Source organism: Protopterus annectens, chromosome 9.part0 (genome assembly GCF_019279795.1).
Source record: "Protopterus annectens isolate FY-2018-M chromosome 9.part0, PAN1.0, whole genome shotgun sequence".
NCBI lineage: Eukaryota > Metazoa > Chordata > Ceratodontiformes > Protopteridae > Protopterus > Protopterus annectens.
In genome coordinates this window covers 1,123,481,781-1,123,507,000 of record NC_056743.1, presented here as the reverse complement: position 1 = coordinate 1,123,507,000, position 25,220 = coordinate 1,123,481,781, and the positions used below count along the sequence as shown (strand labels likewise).

At 37.6% G+C, this 25,220-nt stretch overlaps 1 protein-coding gene across 2 annotated transcripts in view; it reads left to right on the top strand.

Moving 5' to 3' along the window:
• The window catches only part of NCKAP1L (NCK associated protein 1 like), a 1,498,172-nt gene that overhangs the window by 245,270 nt on the left and 1,227,682 nt on the right, over positions 1 to 25,220 (top strand). For both annotated transcript variants that reach the window (XM_044083976.1, XM_044083975.1), the window contains one exon: positions 7,030 to 7,120. In XM_044083976.1, coding sequence (XP_043939911.1) covers positions 7,030 to 7,120 — 91 coding nt within the window. The remainder of the gene's footprint in view (positions 1 to 7,029; positions 7,121 to 25,220) is intronic.

Genomic DNA, 25,220 nt, shown 5'->3' with positions numbered 1-25,220 from the left:
AAGGAGTTTTAAACACTGCATTAACCCTTGGAAGAATGTTACCTGAGGATGTGAAAGCCTAGATGACAGATTTACCTGATCAAGAAACGTACCATTTGATGAAACATCATTAAACTTGCACACAACATTGAAAGAAAAAAAATACTGAAATGCTGTCAGATGCCTACCATCCTTCAGATTCAGAGTTGCAAAGGAGCTATCCAACCTCTAGGCATATACATGTAAAGTCAACATCAGCCTATTAGCATTGCCCCTCAAATCTCAGTAAAAACAGTCAAAATTCATCTGCAATGAGAATGTTTTACAAGGCTAAGAGTCTTAAAAATACTAATTTATTTGTTAATGTTTACCTTCTCTTTTACAAGCTAAATAGTAAATTCTACAGATTACCTAGGAAGGTAGGTAGAGGTCATCTACATCAGTGGTGGTCAGCCCAGTGGTTTGTGTGTAGTTCATCTATTTTTCTTTTCAGGATTATTGGGTGCAAGTCTCTCTTGTCCTGGTCCTGGATCTATCCATGTTTGCTGTAGACCCATAGTTCTGTTAAAACTCCTCTGTTTGTTGAAATCTTCTGGAAAGTTTTAAAAATGGAAAGCATGCAGCTGAAAAATATTCCCTATGGAATCCAAAGGGACACCAGGGCCTTGCCTTCTGAAACACAGATCATTTACTGTGAAGGCATATGAGGACTGTAACTGTGAGACCCAAGGTGGTGAGTATTTATTACATCCTGTTAGGCGTATTGGGGAAAGCCTAGCCCATTGGGTGTGTCCATGATGTGGGAGTGTCTGGGGGATGGCTTCTGACAATAATTCCCCTCTTTTGAATTATGTTAATGAATTTAAATTATGTTTAAGAATTTAATTTTTTTGCACAAAAATTAGAGCCAACAACAATGAATATTATTTATTTGGTCTACTATGGCAATATAAATAAATAAAGTATTTAAAATTCTATGTAAAACATTTTATATCAGATTATATCTAAAAATATCTAGATAATCACAGAGTGTACAACTTTGTATGCATGCTAGCTGCAGTGTTGGACAATGAAGACTTTGCCATCACTTTTGCCTAAAGCTTCTTCAGATCTGCCTAAGATAATAGGTGAGGAGTTGCAAAGTGCTGAGTAGCCCTAAGCAATTAGTGTTGCAAGTAACAGGGGTGTGTGACATTAGAAGGTTCCTGTGGAGAAATACAAGAAATAAAACAGAGAGACTGCATGCCTACCAAACAAAATGGGGTCACCAATGGCAGCAGATAACCTATATCAACTGGTATTACAAGCAGCAGGGTTGTACGACCTTTAACATGTTCATGCTGGAGAGATGAGACTATAATTGCTGAAATAAAATGGGACTGCCATGGGTGGCTGCAAGCCCAAATGTAGTCAGGAATGTCTGGTTATGCATACTATGGGGTAATGTGTTGACATCTTGGGTTTATGAGATGTCTATCTGTCAAGTACCAAGTGTGTTATAAACCAACTTGAAGGGACCTTCAGGAGACTTAAAAGCTTACAATGGGAAGAACATTACCTGAAGTTTTGTCTTTTTTTTAAGTACAAGCAGGTGCATGTGGGGGAAAAATGACATTTACATACATGAGAGCAAAGTTTAAAAGTTTTAAAGACCGTTATGGGGTCCTTCTAGAAACTATTTCAGACTATTTGGTTATATGTGATTTGTTATGTGAAAATAAGAATGATGTGAAAGATGGAAAAGGAATAAAACAATTGCCACTAAAATAATGTACAAAAAGATGTTTGAAGATGAGATTTAGCAGTTATAGATGGCTCACATGACAGATTTATTTTACAAATAGTGGACAGACTGCTGGATTATATTTTTAAAACATATATTCATAGATGGAAAATGAATATTTTAATGCGTAAATATATATTTATACATTGAGAATGAATATTTTAATGCTGAAAAAGGAAATAGAGGAGACTTAAGAAATGGGGGGTGCTTTAGAGAGGGACTCAAATTTGTATCTAAAAAAACAAAATTAAATTGTTTGATAATAAGAAAATAATTCAAAATTATTATATAGGCAAAGGTATTATTTAAAAGTGAGAAAATAAGAGGGAAAAGAAGTATATGCAGCAAAATTAGTTGGAAATGAAGGACTAATAAAAGTACTGAAAGATGAGATGGGACAAGATGGAATCATGGATGTTGTTGTAAAATGCATAAGAGACTGTACAGAGTCCAAGAAAGGCAATGTCAAGAAATATTATTGGTGAAAGGATTAGTGAATGACATAATGAGGAGGGGATAAGAAGTGAAGTTGATAATGCATTAACATGTGAGTCATAACCAACCGGAATTTTTTTGAAATTATAGGTATAAAAAGTAAGCTTCATCAAAAGACGATCAAGTGAAAGATTGGCTACACATGATGGGTACTAAGCAGGAATGTTCTATAAGTCATATTCTTTTTGCTATAATAATGAATGCAGTGTCTTTACAAGTGGAAGAACATTTTTAACCCATTAAGTATGACATTAGGGAAATATGTGAAGTATCAATAATAGCTTCAAATGTCAATGATAAATCATACATATCAAAAAGTAAGATATGCATGGCAGATTTGACATGGATATCTATACCAAATGTTAGCTTTGCTTAAGAAAAGTGGTGAAGGAGCAATGGGTTGAGATATGAGATTTGGTGGCTATGAGAAAACTACATATTTATGGCAGACTTTTTTATTAACTTTCAGAAAAAAAAACATTATTTAAGAAATGCATGTATATCTTCTTGTATGAAGGAATAAGAGCTGTTAGAAACATTTTCCATTGCTTGGAGTTTAAAATTAAGCTCCAGTAACAGGTTGGTTTAGAAGTGGCAAAAGAAAAAAAGCTGGACTTACTTAGCTTAGTTACATATATATTGGCTTCTGAGTAAAAAATAAAACAAAATATTATGGTTAATATTTTAATAACTGAATATAAAGACTGTGTAAAATCCATATTCTGTCTACATCTAGGAATGTTATTGTCACCCTTTGCTCAGCTCTCATTAAGCCAATCATTGACTATAATTCCCCTTTGGCAAGCATCGGTTCATACCTATGCAACAACTGGAACACCCACAGAAATACCTTACTAAAAGGATACAAGGCCTAGATAACATATCCTACGTGGACTAAGTCAAAGCCCTGTCACTATACTCTGTATCCTACAAACTGCTAAAAGGTGACCTGTGTCTGGCATTCAAGGCATTCTACATTTCATTACTGATAGATTTTCTGCACATATGCAAGCCAAATGGCATTAGGAAATACTCAACCAAATAGGTTTTGAGCACAAAAAGGGAAATTGCCTAGTCTTAAAGTGGGCTGCAGGGGCAGCTAGCCTAGTACTTACAAATACACCTACAAACCAATACGAATATGTAACTTCAAGATTTCCTTTGGAGGCTGCTTATAAATAAATTACCTATACAGTGGAATATCTTGTATAAAACATGTCAGAAAGACTCCTTTATTTTCTTGGATTGTATAAATGCAAGTAAAGAATTGCTTTGTAGCCAGAGTACTGAGATCCTGAATGTTTAATACTGCAATTTTGCAGTTTATGCCTTGAACTGTTTGGTTACATTGTTGCAAATCTACACCTGAAAACTTTTCATTACATTTTCCTAGTGAAAGCAGCGCTTACAACTGTTACGTGTAGATGCTTTGCTACAAATTTCTGTCCTCTCTAAGACATGTGTACAATGTTGCAAGGCTATGTAAATACTGCCAAGTGATACATGTATGCAGATATCTGTTATTTTTCTGTCACTAACTACCCCAAAAAGTTTTTTTTAATCTCTGCAGTGTTTTGCCATATAACTGACTTGTATTATATTTGAGGTTTATCAGACAGCTTCTGGTGCATGTTGGAAAACTAGCACTTCTGTAATGTCCTATTAGTGCAATGTAACTGGTTTGCTTTCTTTATTTACCTGTTGCACTATAAGCCACAGTGGTGCAGCGTTAGCATTGTTGCCTCACAGCAAGAGGTTCTCCCATTCAATTTTCGGCTGGAGCACCTTCTGTGTGGAGTCTGCATGTCCTCCCCACGGTCGAGTGGCTTTTGAAAGACATGCATAGAATGGGCGTGCCTTCGCTGAAGGTTGGGCGTTGAGCTGGCACCTCTGCACCCATAAAAAAATCTACTGCCAATCATTAGCGGACTGGAGTTCCACTGTGGCAACCCCTAACTGGGAAAAGCTGAAAGAACAACTGTTAGAACCACTATATATATATATATATATATATATATATATATATATATATATATATATATATATATATATATATATATATATATATATAAAATCACTAAAAAAAGTAATTGTATTTTAGAGATATTTGATATGGTTTGTCTTGTATCTGCAATCAGAACCTGTAGTGATATAAAACTTTTGTTTGATTAAATTATAGTTTTCAGATCTGAACAGTTGCAGAATGCTGTTGTCTTTTAAAAGTGTGATGATAAATGAATATGAAGAATTAGCCATCAGTTTCACAGCAGAAAACTATATTTTGTTTCCCCCTCAAAATCAGTGGTGGTGTTTAACTTGTTTAACTTGCTGTGGAAATCAAATTGGAACATCTTTATAAATTTCAAAACTCAGGTTTATTGACAAAGGCAACAACAATTTCTTCTCTCCATTAGGGAGAACAGTATAACTCAAGATTTTCTTATGAACAGTTTAAGTACTGAATGCTGAAACTTTAACAGTTCAGGTTATTGCTTTCTGGCACACTCTTACATGGATTGAGACCTCTCAAGCAATTGTGGACAAATTTCAATAGAATCAGGGACAAGTCAAGAAAAAATCAGGGACAATCAGGGACACTTTTAAAATATTAGTGCTATTAACCTGAAACATTAACAGAATCAGAGCATAGGAATGAATGCACATTTACTGAAGTAAAATAAGTTTATAACTCAATTATTGTCATTATTCTTTGTGTAATTCACCACCTTTCCTCCAAAAGTCACTAGTTTTAGGAGTTAAAATTTGAGTCAAAATCAGGGACGTCCCTGAAAATCAGTGACAGCTAAGAGGTATGCATGGATTTTTCCAAACAGTATGGTGCATACAAAAAGCACAATTCATTCTAGTTCCTCCAGCTTTGATCAAAATATCTCGCATGGAAGAATAGGTTTTCCTGCACAAGATTTCAATTCCTCCAGCCCAGCTTGTAATACTTCCCACCTGACATGGTTCCTTATCATTCCTGGAGTCTCCTAACACTCTCCCTCAGGAATCTTCCATAGTCTAGCAGCACTAACTAGTGTGGATGCAGAATTCAGTTCATTCCTCTCAGAGTTCCATGACCCCCTTCCTGCCTGCTTGGGAAAAATCTGATACTTTCCACTCACAGACCTGCCCATTATGGCATCTCCTGCAGAATTTTTTTGCATTACACTAATGTTTAAATGTCAGTATTAACACAATGTTACCACAAAAGGATGTCTGTGTGATGTAGCCTATTATCTAGGTTATGTGATATAATGGAAGTTCAATCCCTTCACTGATGTGGAAGTCAGACCATAAGGGTATGACAGTTCCTAAGGCTTGGGGTTTACTCAAGTGTGGGCACTGTTTGAGACAAGCATTGTTAACAACCTGCAGGGGTGGTGATGAGCACATGTTGTTTTACCTTATGCAGCCAGTGCATCTCCATAATAACGCCTCCCTAGAAAGGTCATCCTCACATTTTGTGTACTTTACATCACCTGGTTATATTACTTCTACTTTTCTTTATTTTTGATTATTGCGTCTTTTGTGTTTGACTCTGACCCTAACTATTGCAGTTTAGCAAAAATTGTTACATTTACTTATGCATATAAGAGAAATTATTTTGTAGTTCCTGTATACTTGTAAATGCAACAGCCATGGTAATTAAGAATGCAAATGTAAAGAAAATAAACCTGTCTTCTGCAGATTAAAGATTAGAGTAATTTTTAAAGTTAAGCATTTCACATCAAATTTGCCAAAGTTGTTTGCTGATGAATAAATAAATGTATTTGTGCATAAGCATATGTATTGCAGGGTACTGCTACCTAAGTAACTAAAATTATCTTATCCAGCTGGTAGAAGTTTCATTTAGATAGACAGGACAGATATAAAATAGACTTGTGGTTTGCCTGAGTCTGAAGGGACAGATGTTTGGATTAGTTGTCAAATATTCTAGAAAGAGATGACCTTTTAAAGAGACATCTGAGTTAGGAATAAATACAAGCTGCTTCTACCATACCGTGCTTCTGTCTTTAATGCTGCCTAGATTAATACAGTTAAAAATTCTTACAATGTATAATCATTAGATTTACACTGCATGGACAGTTATACTTAATGAACTGTTATCAGAGATTTATACTGCATGGTCAGTTATACTTAAGGAACTGTTATCAGAGAGCATGGTCAGTTATACTCCAGGATTTATTATCAGGGATTTACACTGCATGGTTAGTTATACTTGAGGAACTGTTACCAGAGATTTACACTGCATGGTCAGTTATATTTAAGGAACTGTTATCAGTGATTTATACTGCATGGTCAGTTATACTTCAGGATCTGTTATCAGGGCTTTACACTGCATGGTCAGTGATACATCAGGAACTTTTATCTGAGATTTATACTGCATGGTCAGTTAAACTCCAGGATCTATTATCAAGGATGTATACTGCATGGTTAGTTATACTCCAGGATTTATTATCAGAGATTTACATTGCATGCTCAGTTATACTCTAGGATCTGTTATCAGGGATTTGCACTGCATGGTCAGTTATACTCCAGGATCTATTATTAAGGATTTATGCTGCATGGTCAATTATACTTCAGGAACTGTTATCCACTAACAATGAAAGCACAGTACCACTAGATATTATACTGATGATTTATACTACAGACACATCACATAAAATGGGCACAAGACAGTAAACCATGACTGGAAATTTAATGCAAAAGCAGTTAGTGATTCCAGTTTGCTGTTGTTAATTGTTGTACTCTCTGTATTCTTTCAGTGATTCCAGCTATGCCAGACTGGGACAGATGATCATGGAATATGACAACCCTTTGAAAAAACTAACAGAGGAATTTGGGCCTCATAATAAGGTGAGAATCAGTAAATTTACGTTATTTAGCATTCCGTGCCAAGACGGAAAGCACCATTTCCTTGTACAGTACAGAGGATTGCAATGAGCTACTGTAGTAGAGTCAGATTTAAACTAGGACTTTGTGTTACAGAAAGCTGAGTGTCTGTACACTCCTGTGACTCAAGTTCTTTAGGCTGTACATTGTTTGTAATTATATTTTCCAACAATACAGGCTGTAGCCATGTTTGGTTTGATGTGCAGTTACAATCTCCAAAACACAACTTCAGTAAAGTTGGGGAAAATAACGCGGTAGGAAAAGTCTTGATTACAAAATACATTTAATAAACCTACAGAATACAATGCTTGCTTTGAGATTGCTGTTGAGCTTACACTGTGTCCATCTTCAGGCAAACTACAATAGCTAAAAATTCATACATTAATCCAATGGATACTTATAACATCTCTAAGTCACAAATTGACATTGTTACATTTTTTAAACACAGCAATGACAAACCACTTCATGAAATGCATCAAATCAGTGGTCCTAAATAACTGCAGTTTTTAAGAGAAATTTTCTTTGCAAAAGACATTGAACAGTTACAAATCTCCATGTTCACATTTAAGCATGTTGTGCATAGGAAATCATTTTAATGCCTACAGCCTTAAGTATATTCATTTAAAACTCTTGTTTACACATTTGTATAGATATGGCTGGAGTGGTAATATTTTCAAGTCTTATACACCACTGTTGTCAAACTTCACTTTTCATTTCGATTTATTACATAACAACTCTACATAATTAGCTCCCATTGTACTTGGTCTTATAACCTGCAGCATTGAATTGTACACTTAGACACATGACCAGCTTCTTTAACATGCTTTGACTGAGCATATCGGTACCTGTCCCAATAACATATACAAAATGCTACTGCTAATCTCTCTTATCTCTGTCTACATCTTTCTCACACAAAATTTCAGACACTGATTTACTGTAACATATGCAAGCACTTTAGTGATAAATATTCCAGAGTTGCTGGTTGTTGAAAAACTTCCACTCTTGAATGAATTCACTAATTACAATGGTGACACTTTTAGGAACCATATAACTCCGCACTACTAGCATAATTATTCTGTAGAATCTCTTTGGCATTCATGGTGTTTATGTATAAGCGCTGGCTTCTGTATAACCTTTGAATGTATGTGGGGATTGGGTTGTAAAATGACATTTTCATTATAACATCTTCTATTATCTGATTTAAAACACAAAGCACATCACCGTCATTAACTTCAAAAAAATTGCTGTACTGGCACTGACAACTTCTATATCATTATTCTGAGAAATATTAGAAATCCTAGGTGTAACTGTACCTTTCTGTATATCTGACCTAGTTATCTTTAACTCTTTCTGAACCAGTTTGGGTAGCTATGCTTAAACTTTCAGTCTCTTTCACAATGACTTGGTTCATGGTTGAGTACTAGAATTGTTCCTTGCAAACCAAGTGAAATATTGTATTTATTTTATAAGGGTGGCTACTTCTAAAGTTTAACAAATTGTTAGAAGCCATTACTTTTTTAAATGTGCAACCTCTTAACACCCTGGAAGCGCTAATCTTAAAAAGATGTCTAAAAAGTCAGAGCTGTTTATACTAATCTAAGGGTCAGTCTTTAATGGTGCATGTACTTCTTGGTAGCAATTTAACAAAATCACACTCATGTATTTTTTATTGTGGTTATTTAGTTTTTGTTTGCTTATTTTTCCTTTTTCAGGCTTATGATTTTTATTAAACAAATGCAGTCTCATGAGTATGCCTAACGATTGGTCTTTTTGCTTTTCAAAGTTATACATACTATAGGTCTAGCTGGATACTTATTCATTTGTTGCTTTTTTCCCATACTGATAAGGTGGCTTAACAAAAGGAATGTGCTCTTATTATTGCCTCCACAAGTCTTTAACATGGGGAAGGACCTTCCCTTTTATCATATTATGGAATAAATAGCAACAAGATGAACTACTTTTCCAAACACAGTTGTTACGTCTGCTTGGGTGATGGGATACTCTTAACACCAGGAATGCAAATTATTTCACCTGCTTTTTTTAGTAGCAATTTTCAAGCTGCATGTATATGGTGACTTTATAAGCATGACCTCCTTCCTGAGTCTAGTACTCCTTATAGCAACCTGGCATTAGTTAAGACATTACACATAATTAAGTTGACAATAACACCACAGCAGAAATCTGACTCACTTATTCCTGCAGTTTGTCACATCCATATCTCACAACTTCTTAGTGCAAGAAATTTGGATAAAGCTTAAAATAATGGTGATGGGGGGGTGGGAGTCCCAAAACTAGGGACATATTTTAAACGTTGTTCTTATAAATTCAGAAAGCTGCTGGAATAACAGGATTTGCATTCACATTTATTTTCTGAAGCTCAAACTGAATGTATGTCATTATTTAGTGACTTCAGTTATCAGTAATTTGCCAGAATACCACAGATTTTATAAGGTACAGACCAAAAATATGAGAGAAAAATCTGGGCATTTGAGAGACATGGTCACATCCCATAAGTTCAACATCATAACAAGTATGCTTTTCATTAGTTTACTATCACAGATAATACAGTATTATTACTAGTACAAAATCTAGCTATGTGAACCCTTTTTGTTAACAGATTTTAATACAAACTTTACCATAAAAAATATTGCTCTTAGGTTCACTTTGAAATACCCAGTTTTTAAAGAAGCAGGAAACACATTTAAGTTTATCTGTAGCTTACTTTTCTTTCATTTTGCATTTAATTTGTTGACCCACAGAATCTAATCATAATTTAAGTATATATTTTCAACTGTCGAATTGAGATCTTACATTTTTTTTTGAGAAAATGCCTTGCAATGAAGCTTTTGAGTTTGGGTCTCAGAGGTAACATCCGTTCAAGCTAACCATGCATTTTTGACTTTATCGTCCTTTATAGTCCTAGGGCTCAGAAGTCTGTACTTTTAGTGCTGGTATAACTGTGCTACATTTGCCAGGAGTTGCTTAATATGCCAGTGTCTAAACATCTAGAAGGAACATTTCCCTGTAGAACTCCCCATAACGCAGTATTCTATAAAGCAATAAGTATTGATAAAATACCTTGTCCACTGACAAGCTTAGCACAGCTGGTTTGTGCATCAAGTGGCAATACCATTACATTTAGTAGTACTTTGCACTTTATAGCCTAGTCTGTATCCACCACCCCAAAATAAATCACCCCAAATAGCCTTCTGTTAACAGCCATACTCCACTCCCTTGTAGCTCGCCAATTAGGAGGACTGGACAGCACTGATGTGCAATTTCCTAACTTCTCTGCAGCCAGCCTGGTGGATATGGGTATCTTGAGACAATGTAGCAGTTGCCTAATGTTTACTAACAACCATTTAAAGTAACAGGTAAAGTATACAAGGGGTGTACATATGCAATGTCACTGGAGACTAAACTTTTGCATAGAAGTATACATCAAGTTGTCAAAACCAGACACACAACACCCACCACACATAACACACAACACACACATAGACCAATGTATGCTGAAGCACTTAAATGCAATCTTCCTAAATAACAAATATCTCCTAAACCACCCATCAGCAAAGATTATCCTTAGCAAATCCAAAAGCATTCAACAAAAGCAACACCTATTTATACAGCCGCACTCAATGGATCTTCAAATAGAAAGCCCATAAGGCAAGTGAGCACACTTCCTCAGACTCTAGTCATAGATGATTCCATTGTAAGATACACTGATGCCCCTCATACCAGGCTGAACAAGGAGAAGGTAACAGTTAGGGGCCATTCTGGAGTGAGGATCCCCCAAATCATGCATGCATTGACGTCACTGTACCACATGTACCAGTATGATTTACTCACAGTCCATGTAGGCATAAATGACCAGAGACATACCTCCCTAGACTATAGGAAGAGACATTCTAGATCTCTGTGTCTCATACCAGTTTGAGCCTAGCATTGATCAACATATTACATTCACCAAGGGTGATGCCACAATTTGAATAAAAGATGATCAATCTTAACAACTGGCTAAGTTTCTGGTGTCATTCTAAGAGTATTCAATATTTGTCAGCATAGGAAGACATGGTTAATAGGCCATGTTGTTTTCCCAGGGATGGTCTGCATCTGTCCAATCTAGACTTTGAATACTGGCTAAAACTTTATCTTCCTCTATAGAGATTTATTTAGGCAATGCCAACTTCACAAACTGACTTACATAGCAAAATCAACTCAAGTGAACCTCAAGGTGTTACTGTTCAATGCCAATAGTCCCTGCAAACCCGCCACATCCTAGAGAATATAGACATCTACGCAGTTACTGAGGCATGGTTAAAAGCTGCAGAGAGTACCCCAGCAGTGCAGAGTTTCAGTGCTTTACACACTTTTATACCAGTAGATGTACAGACAACTATAGGTGTTGATGTCTCAATATACATTAATAACAAACGTGCCTCTAAGTTGGTTAAACATGATGTTTCACTGGAGTTTCTGCATGTGCAGGTCATTATAGATAAAATCCTGTAACATATCCCAGCAAAGCTATAGGTAATTATGCATGTCCCCAAAAACTCAAAGCACTTACTTAGACCTACTGGAGAGACTCACCCTCCAACATGGCACCTTACGCTTTAATTACCCCCAACTTATACTGGCAATCCAACAAGGCCTCAAATATGTAGGTTCAGAGAGTCCTGGACTTTGTAAATACAAACCTCCTTGACCAGTTAGGGCATAAGCACACTAGAAGTTCCAAAATACCGAACCTTGTACTCACAAATATGGAAGATTGCTGCACACTCCAGAATGTCACATCCAGCATTGTAAGGTCTGACCATAAACCTGTCTCCTTTGAAATCAAAATCAGCTCAGTATCCCCAGTAAGAGTTAGGAACTTTTACAAGGCAAGCTACTTTTTATTAAGTGATAGTTTTTCAAAATTCAGTACCACTACAAATTCAGAGAATACAGCAGCCTCTGCAGAATTGTTCACTGAAACTCAGTAGAGCTATGTCAGTGACCACATACAGGCTACTGTACCTACCATATCCACTGTTTCAGTACTTGTTTTTTGCATTTTCATCACAGCTGCATTAATTGAGTGTTTCTATTTTGAATATTTGCACTTTTAGACGTTTTTACAGTATTACTTAGAACTGCTGCTCTCTGCTATGTGGTGTCTAGCAATGAATTGTACAGTTGCCAGTATCTCTGAGCATAATTCCCCCTTTTAATTAGTGTAGACCCTGATACACTAAAATCCCCTTACTGTCTAAACAGATTTTTTTACTGCTAGACCATCTAGTTCATGTATAGCTGAGCATTTTTCTTCAGCTTGCTTGTCTCACTGATCTAGTCAATATTTAAATTTCCCTCATTCCTCCCTAGTAGATCAGTAGCCATGGACATGCACTTCCTGACTCTCTCTGCGGCCAGTCTGGTTGAGGTGGGTATTCTGAGGCACTGTAGCAATTGCCTCATGTACATAGACAGCCCACTTATTCTTAATAAAACAAAAGTATGCAAGTGGTGTAAATACACTTTAAAACTGGAGGTAAAACTCTCTCATACAACCAAAACAAATCCTTTAGAGGTTATCAGTGACACAACATGCCTACTACCCAGGGTAAAGAATATACACATAAAACTACTTATGCTGAGGCACTTCCAGGTAACCCTCCTAAAACACTAAGACCTCCAGAACAGCACAATCAAAAAAAGGGTTCTCGGCCATCACACAAACACTCCAATAAAACATCTACGGCTACACATAGTAACACTGTATCCAATGCCTCTACTCCAATGCCCTTAAGGAAAATCAGCACACAGCCAAATTTTCTGGTCAGTGGTGATTCTGTAGTGATGTACACCTATGTTCCCCTCACCAGACTGAGTAAGGGGAGAGTCACGGTTAAATGCCTTTCCAGGGCTAGAATCCATTAAGTCACACAGGCACTCGGGTCACTGAACCACAGGTAAGAGTATGACTCTGTCATGACCCATGTGTCTGCTAATGACCTGAGACATAACTCCCCTGATTACAAGAAGCAAGACATGATTGAGCTCACTGATGTGAGTCTCAGCCAGGTATGAGCCTAGCACTGAGCAGCATACTACCGTCTCCAAGGATGATGCCACATTACCAACAGAAAATGATTGACTTTACCAACTGATGTAGCTTCAGGTGTTAGTACAAGGAAATACAATATTTGACAGCCTGGGAAAATGCAGTTGATAGACTACACTGCTTTGCCAGGGATGGTCTGCACTTATTCCCTCTAGGCTTTCTGATATTGGCAAAGACCTTTTCCACCTCCATAGTAACTTTTTTAGGCATTGCCAAACTGATGATTCTCCTGACTTAACTGAACCTATGAAGGAATATCTGAATGTGGCATGGCTCAGTGCTAGAAGTCTTAACAGGAAACTCCAATCCTTGCAAGACTTCCTCTCCCTGGACTGTGTATACATCTGTGTAGTAAAAGAGACATGGTTTAAAGTCACAGAGAATACCCCAGCAATGCATGGTTATAATGCCTTTCACACCTTTAGAACAGCTACTGCACAGGAGGGAATTAAAGGTGGAGTCTAATGCTATATGAAAACCAGCCTCATTTCCAGACTAGTTAAAGTGTACATCCCATCGGAACTAATGCATGTGCAACTCCGCATAAACAGGGCCTTGTACCATATCCTTGCAACCTATAGTTCCTCCTCCATATCGCAGGAAACCCATACTACCTATCTTGCTGTACTAGACTCTCTCACTGTTAAAGCCAACGCAGTCTTCAGATTAATCTCGACTACCTCTGTATAGATTGGGAATCCTGCATCACTGCTAATGCAGAAGCCCAACAATTCCTAAACTTTAATGCCAACCTCGTTGAATAGTTGGTCCATTTTCCTACAAGTGTCGCAAACCTCCTTGACCCTGTACTCAGAAACATTGGGGGGGTGATGTTCCAATCCTCACCCAATGTAATGTCTTCACTTGTCTGATCTAACCATAAGGTAGTATTGCGTGAAATAAAAATAAAATCCATGGATCCAGTGAAATCAAAAACCTTTAGGAGCTATTCCAAGGCAAACCTCTCTACTGAGCAACACCTGGGCTAAATTCCAAGCACACCCAAACCCAGTAAATACCATAACATATTCTAGGCTAGTTACAAAATCTCTGTACAGAGTGAGCTGTGCTCACTCATATTAAGAATAAGACAAACTCAAGAGAAGCCACCCTGGTGGAATCACAATATCAATTGTTATAGAACAAAAGAAAAAAAAATACATTCAAGCATAAGAGGAACAAAGCCATGCATACCAAAAGTCCCTTCAGCAATCTAAACAGGCAGCTAAGAGGGTTAATTAATACTTCAAAGGCTAAATTTGAAGAAAAATTAGTTTCTCAGGCAAAGGACAAGCACAAAGCCTCCTACAGCTATGTCTGTAACCTCAATAAAAATGCACACCAATGTGCAGAACATATTGTAAATGGCATCACCCACACTGAACTGGAGGCCATTGCCAATGTTTTGGTTGACAAGTTCAAATCAAGTTTCTCTCCCACTCCTCCTTGATAGTCCAAAAGAAATACTGCATATCGCAGTTCCCCCAAACATTACTAGGGAACAGGTCATCGATGCACTTTCCAAGGCCAAAATCACTGCATCGATTGGCCCTGAGAACATCTCAGGATGCTTAATAAATAGCATGAAACATGACTCTGGTCTACTTGAATCACATTTCAACTGTAGCCTACAGGCATGTTTTTTACCCAAGAAATGAAAATGGCTACAGTCCTTCCCGTGTGAAAAGGAGTTCCAACCACTGTTACTGGTAACTTCAGGCCCATAAGTCTGAGCAGGCTCATATGTAAGGCCATGGAAAGAATCATCATGTATGTGACAAATGAGGGCACAGGCAACACACACTGTGCTGGACTCATCACAGTTCAGCTTTGTTAAAGGAAGGTCATACTTATTACATCTGGTGGACTTTTTTTGAGATGACCATCAAAACATTGGATGGAGGCAAGATTGTGCACACAGCTTACCTCAACTTGGCCAATGCCTTGATACAATACCCCACTCAGGCATTATAGACAAACTCACTAATTTAGGTATAAACCCTTTTATCACCCACTGGATAGCCAACTGGCACACTAATAGGTCCCAGGAAGTCAAAATAGGCGAGGACACCTCCACAAAGAGACCAGTCATAAATAGAGTACCCCAGTGCTTGGTACTGGGCCCACTCCTTTGTGGCATCTATTCTTCTGAAATGGAATCAAATGCTGAAGGTTTATAGCTGACTAAGCTTGTAGATGATTGCAAGCTGGGGGTTATCATTGACTCCAGTGCAAATACTACCACTTTTCAAGAAGACCTAGCTCTGACTAACAAATGGCAGCAAAGCCATGGTCTTAAACTCAGTGCTAAGAAATGCATAATTGCACCCTTTGGGAAGTCAACCATCCTGATTAATTACCATGTTGATGATATGCCCCAAGAATCAACCCAGTGTTTTGGGTGTGCACCTAGACACTACTGCCTTACCTTTGACCACCACATGGCCACAGTGGTGAGGAAATCCTTTTATGTTGCAAAATTTATAAGTAAAATCATGACTTCTAGGTCCAAAGAGGTCATTATCCCAGTGTACTTTTCCCTTATCAGACCAATCATAGAGTACAGTGCTCTCTTCGGTATATACCTGACCAATCATATGCAGCAACTAGAGCAACCTCAGGTGTTTCCTCGTATGGAACAGGCTTCCGAACTTTGTGATGCTGAGTTCACCTATTACCCAGTTTAAGTGCAAAAAAGACCAGTAGATGGGGAATAGGAACTTTACACCAGACCTGATACCCCATGTCCCTTATGTCAGAGGCTGCTTATAAATGCCTGGGCCTGAATGTCCTATTTGGATACAGGACATGATTATATTTTCAGAAAAACTTGGCTAGGCATAGAAAGGTCCCCAAGTCATTAGCCTTGTAACCATCTATAAATCTATGAATTTAAGTAAACCCCAAAGTAACTCCATAAACAGACCACCCTAGTGGCACCCCAAATTTAAAATTTTATACAAAACACAAATGATGGCTTAAAACAGGAAATGTAACTCCCATAGAGATAAGAACTTTCTCATAAAGTTAAACATGCAACTAAGAAGGCTAATTAAGTCCTATAAATCCAATTTTGATGTCATGATAGCCTCCCATGGAAAAGAAAACCAAACCTTAAAGGCAGCACACAGCAGTGTGTTGAACTGGTGGTTAATGGTACTACATTCACTTAGCAGGGAGATATAGTGAACCTGCTGACTGACAAAGTCAGTTCCAACTTTATTCCTCTCTTGCCCTTAGCCACACCTCAAGAAATACCTTAAAACAAAACCTTTCCAACTGGAAATAGAGAACATCTCCTGGTTGTGCTCTCTAAGGGAAAGAACACAGCCTCATTGGGGCCTGCTAATATCCCAACATGCCTCCTGAAAAGTCTAAAATATGACATGTCAGGGACACTGGAGTTACTATTTAACTATAGTCTCAAACCTGGCTTTATGCCATGAGAAGGAAGGACTGCAGCAGTCATCCCTGTTAACAAGGATAGACTATTAACAGATATGAGAAACTACAGGCACATTAGTTTGAGTAGTCTAATATGCAAAGCCATGGAAAGAATTATAATATAAATAATCAGTAAAGACCTAGGAGACCTTCAGAACCTGGTGGGCTGCTTTAAGGAGGTCACAAAGGGAAAGGATGAGGGTAAAACATTGCATACTGCCTATCTTGACCTAGCTAAGGCATTTGATATAATATCTCATTTGGGTATTAACAAACTTAAGGAATAAGGCATAAATCCCTATATAACACACTGGATAGCCAATCGGCTGACAGATAGGACAAAGGAAGTTAAGATTGGTGAGACCAACTCCATAAAATGACAGGTCACTAAGGGAGTCCCTTAGGGCTCCACGTTGGGCCTGCTCCTCTTTTTCATCTACTTATCAGAAGGCAAGAAAAATGTCAAAAGCCTCTGGTTGACAAAGTTCACAGATGATTGCAAACTGTGAGTAGTCACAGAATCCCCCCCCCCCCCAAGATGTAAACATCTTACAAGAGGGTCTAACACAGACAAATTAACTTAATGCCAAGAAATGCATGGTCCCCTCAGGATCTACCTCATCTATAAACACCCCTAAGAGTTGGGTCACTAGTCCAGGATCTGGGAGCACATGGAGACAGTAACCTGGCTTTTGACCAACTTGTCTCCAAGGTAGTAAGGGAATCTTTCTATGTTGCTCAACTTATAAGCAAGGGTATGGCATCTAAGTTTACAGAGGGCATCATACCACTGTACTTGGCCCTCCTCAGACTTATAGAATATAAGGCAACCTTCGATATGTACCTGACCAGACACATGCAACAACTAGAATGTCGGCAAAGGTTCCTTACAAAAAGAATATGGGGCACAAACACAATTTTCCATGAAGATTGCCTCAAAGTCCTATCTCTGTAGTTGTTCTTCTACAGACTACGGAGAGGTAATCTCTTTATTTATTTTTATTTATTTATTTAATATTTGTTTACTGGAAAAGTCCAACTTGGAATGAGACAATTTTTAGCAGAGACCCAGAGAGAAACACTACGGACACATGTCTTTGTAATGTGGGAGGAAACTGGATCACCATGAGGAAACCCACATGAGTGCAGGGAGGACATGCAGACTGCACAAAAGGCACCCTAGCTGAGAAGTGAACTAGAGTCTCTTGCTGTGAGATGACAATGCAAACCACTGCACCACTGCACTGTCCTTTGGTGAAGATGTTGGGGAATGAATCCAGGTCCTGGACCATACATCTATGCCAGCATACAAGGCATCCCTGGACTCTGGTCTGATAAACGTTCTGCTCATTTGCAAATCAAATGGCTTTAGAACAGCTAGATCTAATAACCTAAACTTTGCTTGCATCATAAACAGGAAATGTTGGAGAGACAGATATGTATCTCAGAGAATTCCCACTCTCTGGAATAGGCTCCCCATTCATATGAAACGAAGTACTTCGCTAACCTTATTTAATTTGAGCCTCTAGATGGGAAATCAAACATTCACCCCTGGTCTCATGCCTATGTATTTGATGGACAGAGGCAGTTAATAAACTGTTATAACCAACAATTAACCCCTATAAAAACATCTAAAACATATGACTTGTGAGACACATTTGGGTTGCATGGCTAGGTTTATAAAGGCCCTAGTGGTTGTTAGACTAGCATATACCTACGTATGAACCTATGATCCTATGAAATTCAGTCCCCTGCCCTGTCCATGAAGGCTTTTAAAGGCTTGCCAGTTAACTGGATCTACAGAACTCTAGCTCAGTCATTCCATTCCCATTCTTCGTGTGGGCATGTCACTCAAAAACAGCAGTGTGTGCCTCGAGGTCTTCCTCTCTGGTTCTCTGATTAATAGGTTAAATGGTCTTTGGCATCACTACCATCCCTTTGGCTGTAGCAATTGCTGTACAGTTAGCATTTTGGAACAAGAACCAGCATAATTTTACTTCATGGGGAGAAAATGTACTCACTTAAATGTATTTCACACATTGAAAGGTATAATCCAGGACCCTTTTTGCATAGAAAAAGCTGTGTCAAATTTTTACATGCACTCACAAGTGTGATATCAAATAATGCAGCAGTGGCAACTAGTCCATAAAATAAAGTGGTTTTATTAAATAGAAAAAAAATAATGGTGCATACTCTTCCTTTCTTTTGCATAGGTAAAATAACAAGAAAACTATTCAATCTCCCATACCAGTTCTGCTACAGTTCTAAGGTTATTTTACACAGCTTTCTTCTATTTAGATATTTAATCGAGGCTCTCCAGCTAGTTTATGTTCTTTCAGCTTGTCTGTTCTTTGTTATAGCACACTCCATGGACGTACTTTTCCGGCTACAAACCACTCATGCATTGAGAGACCAACTTCTCTGATTATTATGTCCATAGTTCTCCTTTTTATACTTCACAAACTAAAATGATTACTTGTTAATAGTACTGTTTGTGGGAACCTAACTAGTATAAAAAGTATACCTGTCTGCCTTAGAGAAACATATTTACAAAATGCTCTATGTACACTATTTGCAGCCATACTGTTTATAAGCTTTTCTCTATTTACAGAACACTTTTGCATCATTTTCAAACATCATAGGAATACAGCTAGCATACTATGATATCCAATGCTATCCACCTTCCCTCTTAATTTAAATCATATAGGCATTAATATGTACCTTTCCACTCCAGCCCTGAGTACCACTGTCCTTTAGGGGAAAAGATAGACCTGTCCCTGATATAGTGCTGGCCTCTCTGCCAGATGTCCCACTAATTTCTGCTAGCCTGAAGCAGTTCTTGCTTGTCTTTTGCTGCAGCTGGTCATTGTACTCCTCAGTCCTCTTCTTCATTTGTCTGCTGGATACTGGTACTAAAAATCCTTTGTCTGGTCATCTGTTTCCCACCTTTATTGCCCTATTGACATCTTCTTCAATTGCTTCCACTCACAGGTAATTTCTACCTCCATATGACGCAGTCTATGTCCATCCCTCCTTCTTGGGAACCACCTTTGCAACCTCTGTATATGTCTTGGCAAGTCTGATCTCGGAGACCAGCATCACTGTAATCTGATCCTTCTCCCTTCCCAAGACTCTTTATCCCTTTTTGGAGTATGACTCCTCCAGTGAACTTATTGAATTTCAGCTCATACTAGATTAACTAGAATTTCAGTTTATAGCTTGTTACCAGTCCCCTTCTATGACCCCACAGGATCATGAAAACTTCCTAGCATTCTTTGAAAATATCCCTGTAGGTGAAGGTTCTTTAAACTTTGGTGACTTCAAGTACCACTCCATAGACTGGAGTACTTACACTTCTAACTCTGGGTTTGCACAGCATTTCTTACACTGGGTTAATGAAAATTCCTTGGATTAAATTGTCAACAATCCTACCAGGGTCATAATGTCCTGGATGTAGTTCTCACAGACATGGCCCTGACTTATTCCCTTCTGTTGGTTAGCCCTTTGTTAGTTAAGTTGGACCACAGACTGGTTACCTTTATCCTCAGAGCTTCCACTCCACAGTAGCAAAGTCCACTCTCTTTAAAGGCTTCAAAAAGCAAACATTTTACAATTCATGATGAAATTTCAAGTTAACCCCACAGAGACTGCAGGATATGCAGCCACGTATACCAACGATCTTTGTTCTTGTTTAGATAAATGTTGACAGAGCAGTCTCCACCATAACTAAATACAGCATCACATTCAACAACAAACCACCCCTTTGGTCAGTAGATATTAACTGGATAAGGCAATGTGCTTTCAGTCCTTAGTGGGATTCAGATCCCATGCCAAAGTACTTTCATCCTGGCCTCTCCAGTCTTTCCCAATCAGTAGTGGGATTCACACACTTTGCCAGCATGCTTTCATTCTGCCTCCTCCCCTCCCTTTTATTATTGACAGCGACTTTTCTTTGCTTAGTTCCACATTGTCTAGACAAATCTCCAGATTGTCTCCGAGTGTGTTCTTCAGACAGCAGCATGAAATATGGCTTATACTTCTGTTAGCATGATGACCAGTTTTCTGTATTTTTCTGCTACACTTGTCACATGCCACATCTGGGGAGTGACTTCTTGAACTATGGTCAATATCAATGCACAAACCTGCCTACAGGAACGTTCACACACTGACTATTCACAGAGATACTATCTTGTAGTATAGGGCCTTAAAAACGACTATTTTAAAACTGGCTCTTAACAACTTGGCCATACTATATCACCTCAGATGTAACTTGATTCAAAGTTGGCACTTATTATTTTTGACAATTGCTACTGCAGTGCTGTACTGTGTGTACTATATTGTACAGTGCTTTTAACTGTGTGCTTTTCATTGTTATTATTGTTACCAATTTTGACTCCTGAATACCCATATATGTGATTTTTAAGTTCAAATTTTAAATACATCATTATTCATTGGTATTATATGGCTTAAGTAACATGTGAAAACTGGATCGCTGGTCTTGCCTGTTTATAGCAAAGAAACAGTTATATTCACAGAAGCTGAACAAAGAGTATAGAAATATTATAAGTGCAGAATTATATTTAACAATTTTATATTCAGAAGCGTTGTCTCCTCACAGTATGACGCTGTCCGGTTCGATTCTCAGATAGAGCATCTTCTGCGTGGAGAATGCGTGAATGGGCGTATGTTCGTTGAAGGTTGTGCGTCAGGCCTGGCAAGCCGGTACGTAAAAATTAACTGCCAATCATTAGCGGACCGGAGGAGTTCCGCTGTGGCGACCCCTAACTGGGAAAAGCCGAAAGACACAAACAAACAAGCAAATTGAAGAGAAGACACTCGCATTTTTTTGTGTAACAGTTTCAAACAAATGAGGAGAGAATAGCTATTGTAAATTCAGCGTTCCTGCATGTGTTCATACCACCAAAGCAGCAGAGTCCATAGGTAAAGATATATAATGTAGCTGATCTGGTCTTTATGTATCGACTATTAGTTTACTCTGAATGTGCATGTATACTTAGTACACTTGTAAACCAAATAGCAGTGAGGCTGACCAATGTTTAAAAAATACAGAATTTAATGAAATATGGTGGAGAAAACATTGAGGGGCAGCATGCAAGTAGAAAACTTTGTAATGACCAAAATGGCAGACTAGCAAGTTGCGTGAATAACAGGGACAAAACTGAATAAAGTCTTTGCAATAACAAAAAGAAACATGTTAAGCAGACAACATAGATGGGTGATTATGGGGGTATATACAAATGCCTTTATCAGAGTAACAAAATGTGTAGAATGTTAGAAGATAGTTATAAAATTATAATCATCAAAATGTATTAATGGTTGTGGCAACCAATATAATGCAAATTTGTGTTTGTCAAAATACAGTATTTACCTGTCAAGGGACATATTATGTAATGTGAAATTGATATAAATAGTAATAAAAGGGGATAAAGTGACTGCACATTACAAAGAGACATCATGAACATTGACACTATGATTCTGGAGTATGCCTTTACTCAGTCTTCATTATGATTAATTAGTAAAAAGTGTAGCAAAGGTGTACAGGGCAGTAATTATGAAATTAAAATAAAAGCTACACTAATGGTAAAATGTTTAACAGCCAATATGCAGTAAACTTATTGGTATCCAAATACAGTATTTACCCCTCAAGGGACTTATTTAATAGCATACTGAAATGATGAGTATATGAATACAAAAATATTGACACTCATTAGTACACTTCTCATTCCTATAGAACCTTCTACATAGGTTGTCTGATGATTCTCTAGTACTTTTTAATAACCCCAAACATTCCCAGAGGTAGTTGTCACTAAATGCCCTATATACCTGAATAAGGTCTCCAAATAAATGCCTGTATGAGACACTGTACAAGTTCACCTATTTTAGTATTTCATAATAACATAAATGTTCACATTCATGAATGCTCTTGGTATATTTCTGCTGTACTCTTTTCAGTTTACTCAAGCGGGGCAGCTGGGCAGGCATTCTGAAATGTGCATTGCTAATATTGTGGAATACCCCAAGTCTGTAATTGTGCTGAGTCATCATTACCCTAAAGGCAACTTACTTAGGCAAGTACAAGACTGATGATTTTTACTTGGAGAGTGTGCTGCCAATATGAAATTCCCACACTACTATTTCCTTTGTAAAATACTACACCGGAGCTTTCTTAGGAAACCTAGGCCAAACCAACCTATTAAGTGCAGCCTGCTAGCCGTTTTTCTGCCATTTTTCACTTAAAGGTATAAGACTACTTTAGCATCCAAAACTAAATGGCAAGAAAAAAATGACTTTGCTGTGTCAACATTAAATTCAGGTTCAAGAGTTCACATTTTCAGACAGTAAAAGTATCCAAGGTATTTTAACACATGAACAGAACCATCTGTGAAGCTTGGATCTGAACTTGACCAAACACTTGAGTGCAATTTCTCTGATGTACATTATTATTATTATTATTATTATTATTATTATTATTATTATTATTAATTGAGCAATGAATGGCATCATCATGTTATGCATGCATGGAATTCCAAAAAAATCCTTCCTTCTTTCCATGTGATGAAAATTTGTGGAATTCTTACTCGGAATTCACTGTTTCCCCACCCAATGATCTACCATGATATGTTAAAGTACTGTTCAACAAGCCATTGGAGGACAACTACAGTACAAACTGCATCCAGGAAGGTAACAATCCAAATGGAAAATGATGTACATTAGAGTAAAACAGCATCTAATGCTCTTGCAACCAAACAGTTCTCTGAAAATCCTTATGGAACTAGCTTTCATTCCTTCATTCAACTAATAGTTATTGCCTTGATGAATTAAGAATTCATCCACCCCATAAAACAGCATAGCATTGATTAAAAGTCTATAAAACATCCTTGATTATCTAAGAACTCGTATATCTTCCCCCGCCACCATTAAACTGCATATCATTCATTGAAAGTTCAAGTACAATGAGCAAAAAATAATCAACCAATAATTGATAAAACGGCCTTGATTAATTAAAGAACTCCTATCTCTTTCTTCCTCTATACACCCCCATAAAACAGTGTAGCATTCACTGAACGTCTAGTCACTAGAAATAATCAAGTAATAATCTTTAAACAGCCTTGATGAATTAAGTACTCGTATCTATCCATCCCATAAAATAGCCAACAAAGTCGCTATCTGTCATGCACAGCAAATACAGAATAAACAGTATTGGTAGCAATGACAGGAGGCTGCCTTACAACTTTGTCATTATACTGCACATTTCTTGAAAATCAGGCACTTCACATTGAATTGAGGGACAAATCAGGAAATAACCAGACAGGGACACTCAATATATCAATGCTGTTAACTTGGGTCCTTGACAGAATAAGAGAATGTGAATTAATATACATTTTTTTCTGAAGAAAAGAAGTGCATTAAAATTCTAATTGTCATTATTTCAGTGCAATTTACCACCTATTTCTCCAAAAAATGTAATTTGGTTGTGTGTAAAACCAAACTGCATTTATGCATTATATTTTAATTAGACACTTCAGTCTGCCACGCACCAGACCTGTCTAACACACAACTGATATCCAGATTCTGGTCTTGATTTACTTATATGTAAATAAATCCAGAAATAATAATCAGGCAGTCACCATTCAGGAACACTTAAAATGTTAGTACTATGTTAACTTGAGTCAATGACAGAATAAGAGAATATGCATTTATATATATTTTCCGAAGTAAAGAAACAGTCAATGTTGTGTCTTTTGGCTTTTCCCGGTTAGGTGTCGCCACAGCGGAACTCCGGTCCGCTAATGATTGGTAGTTGAGTTTGACGTGCCGAGTTACCAGCCCTGATGCACAACCTTCAACGAAGGTACGCCCATTCATGAATGTTGTAATGCAGAAGACGCTCTAGGTGAGAATCGAACCGGACAGCGTCTGACTGTGAGGCGACAAAGAAACAATCAATAATTCTTAATTTCTTTTTAATCTGTTCTAATCTTTCTAATCAGTGTCATGACATTTATGTGCAATTCATCACCACCTGTTTCTACAAAAAGGTAATTGTGTAAAAAAGCCATTAAGCTAATAAGGCAATAAGCCAAACTACTACACTGATCTGCATAACATTTTAATTAGACACATCCAACAGTCCAGTCAGCCCACCATATCTCTCAACTGTCCAGATTTCTGTAAAATGCGTGTTTTCTTGCCTTATTTTTCATCTGTTTCTTTTCTGTCAAAGCACTGGTGACTGAACTCATTAAATAATGACAGACATGACATACCTTTAAGAAAATGCATGCTAACACAAAACCTATTAATTATTGCAGGCTGCAGCTTTCTAACTTTATAAGAGCAAGATTTGAAATCAAGCCTTACTTTGTTTTGGCCTTTGTCCCAGCACCATTATTGTGAAGACAGTTGCTAAGTAATGACACACATTTCAGTTTCAGACTTTAATCACATCTTTCAGAAAATCCTTGCTGAGTGCTAACTCAAATCCTG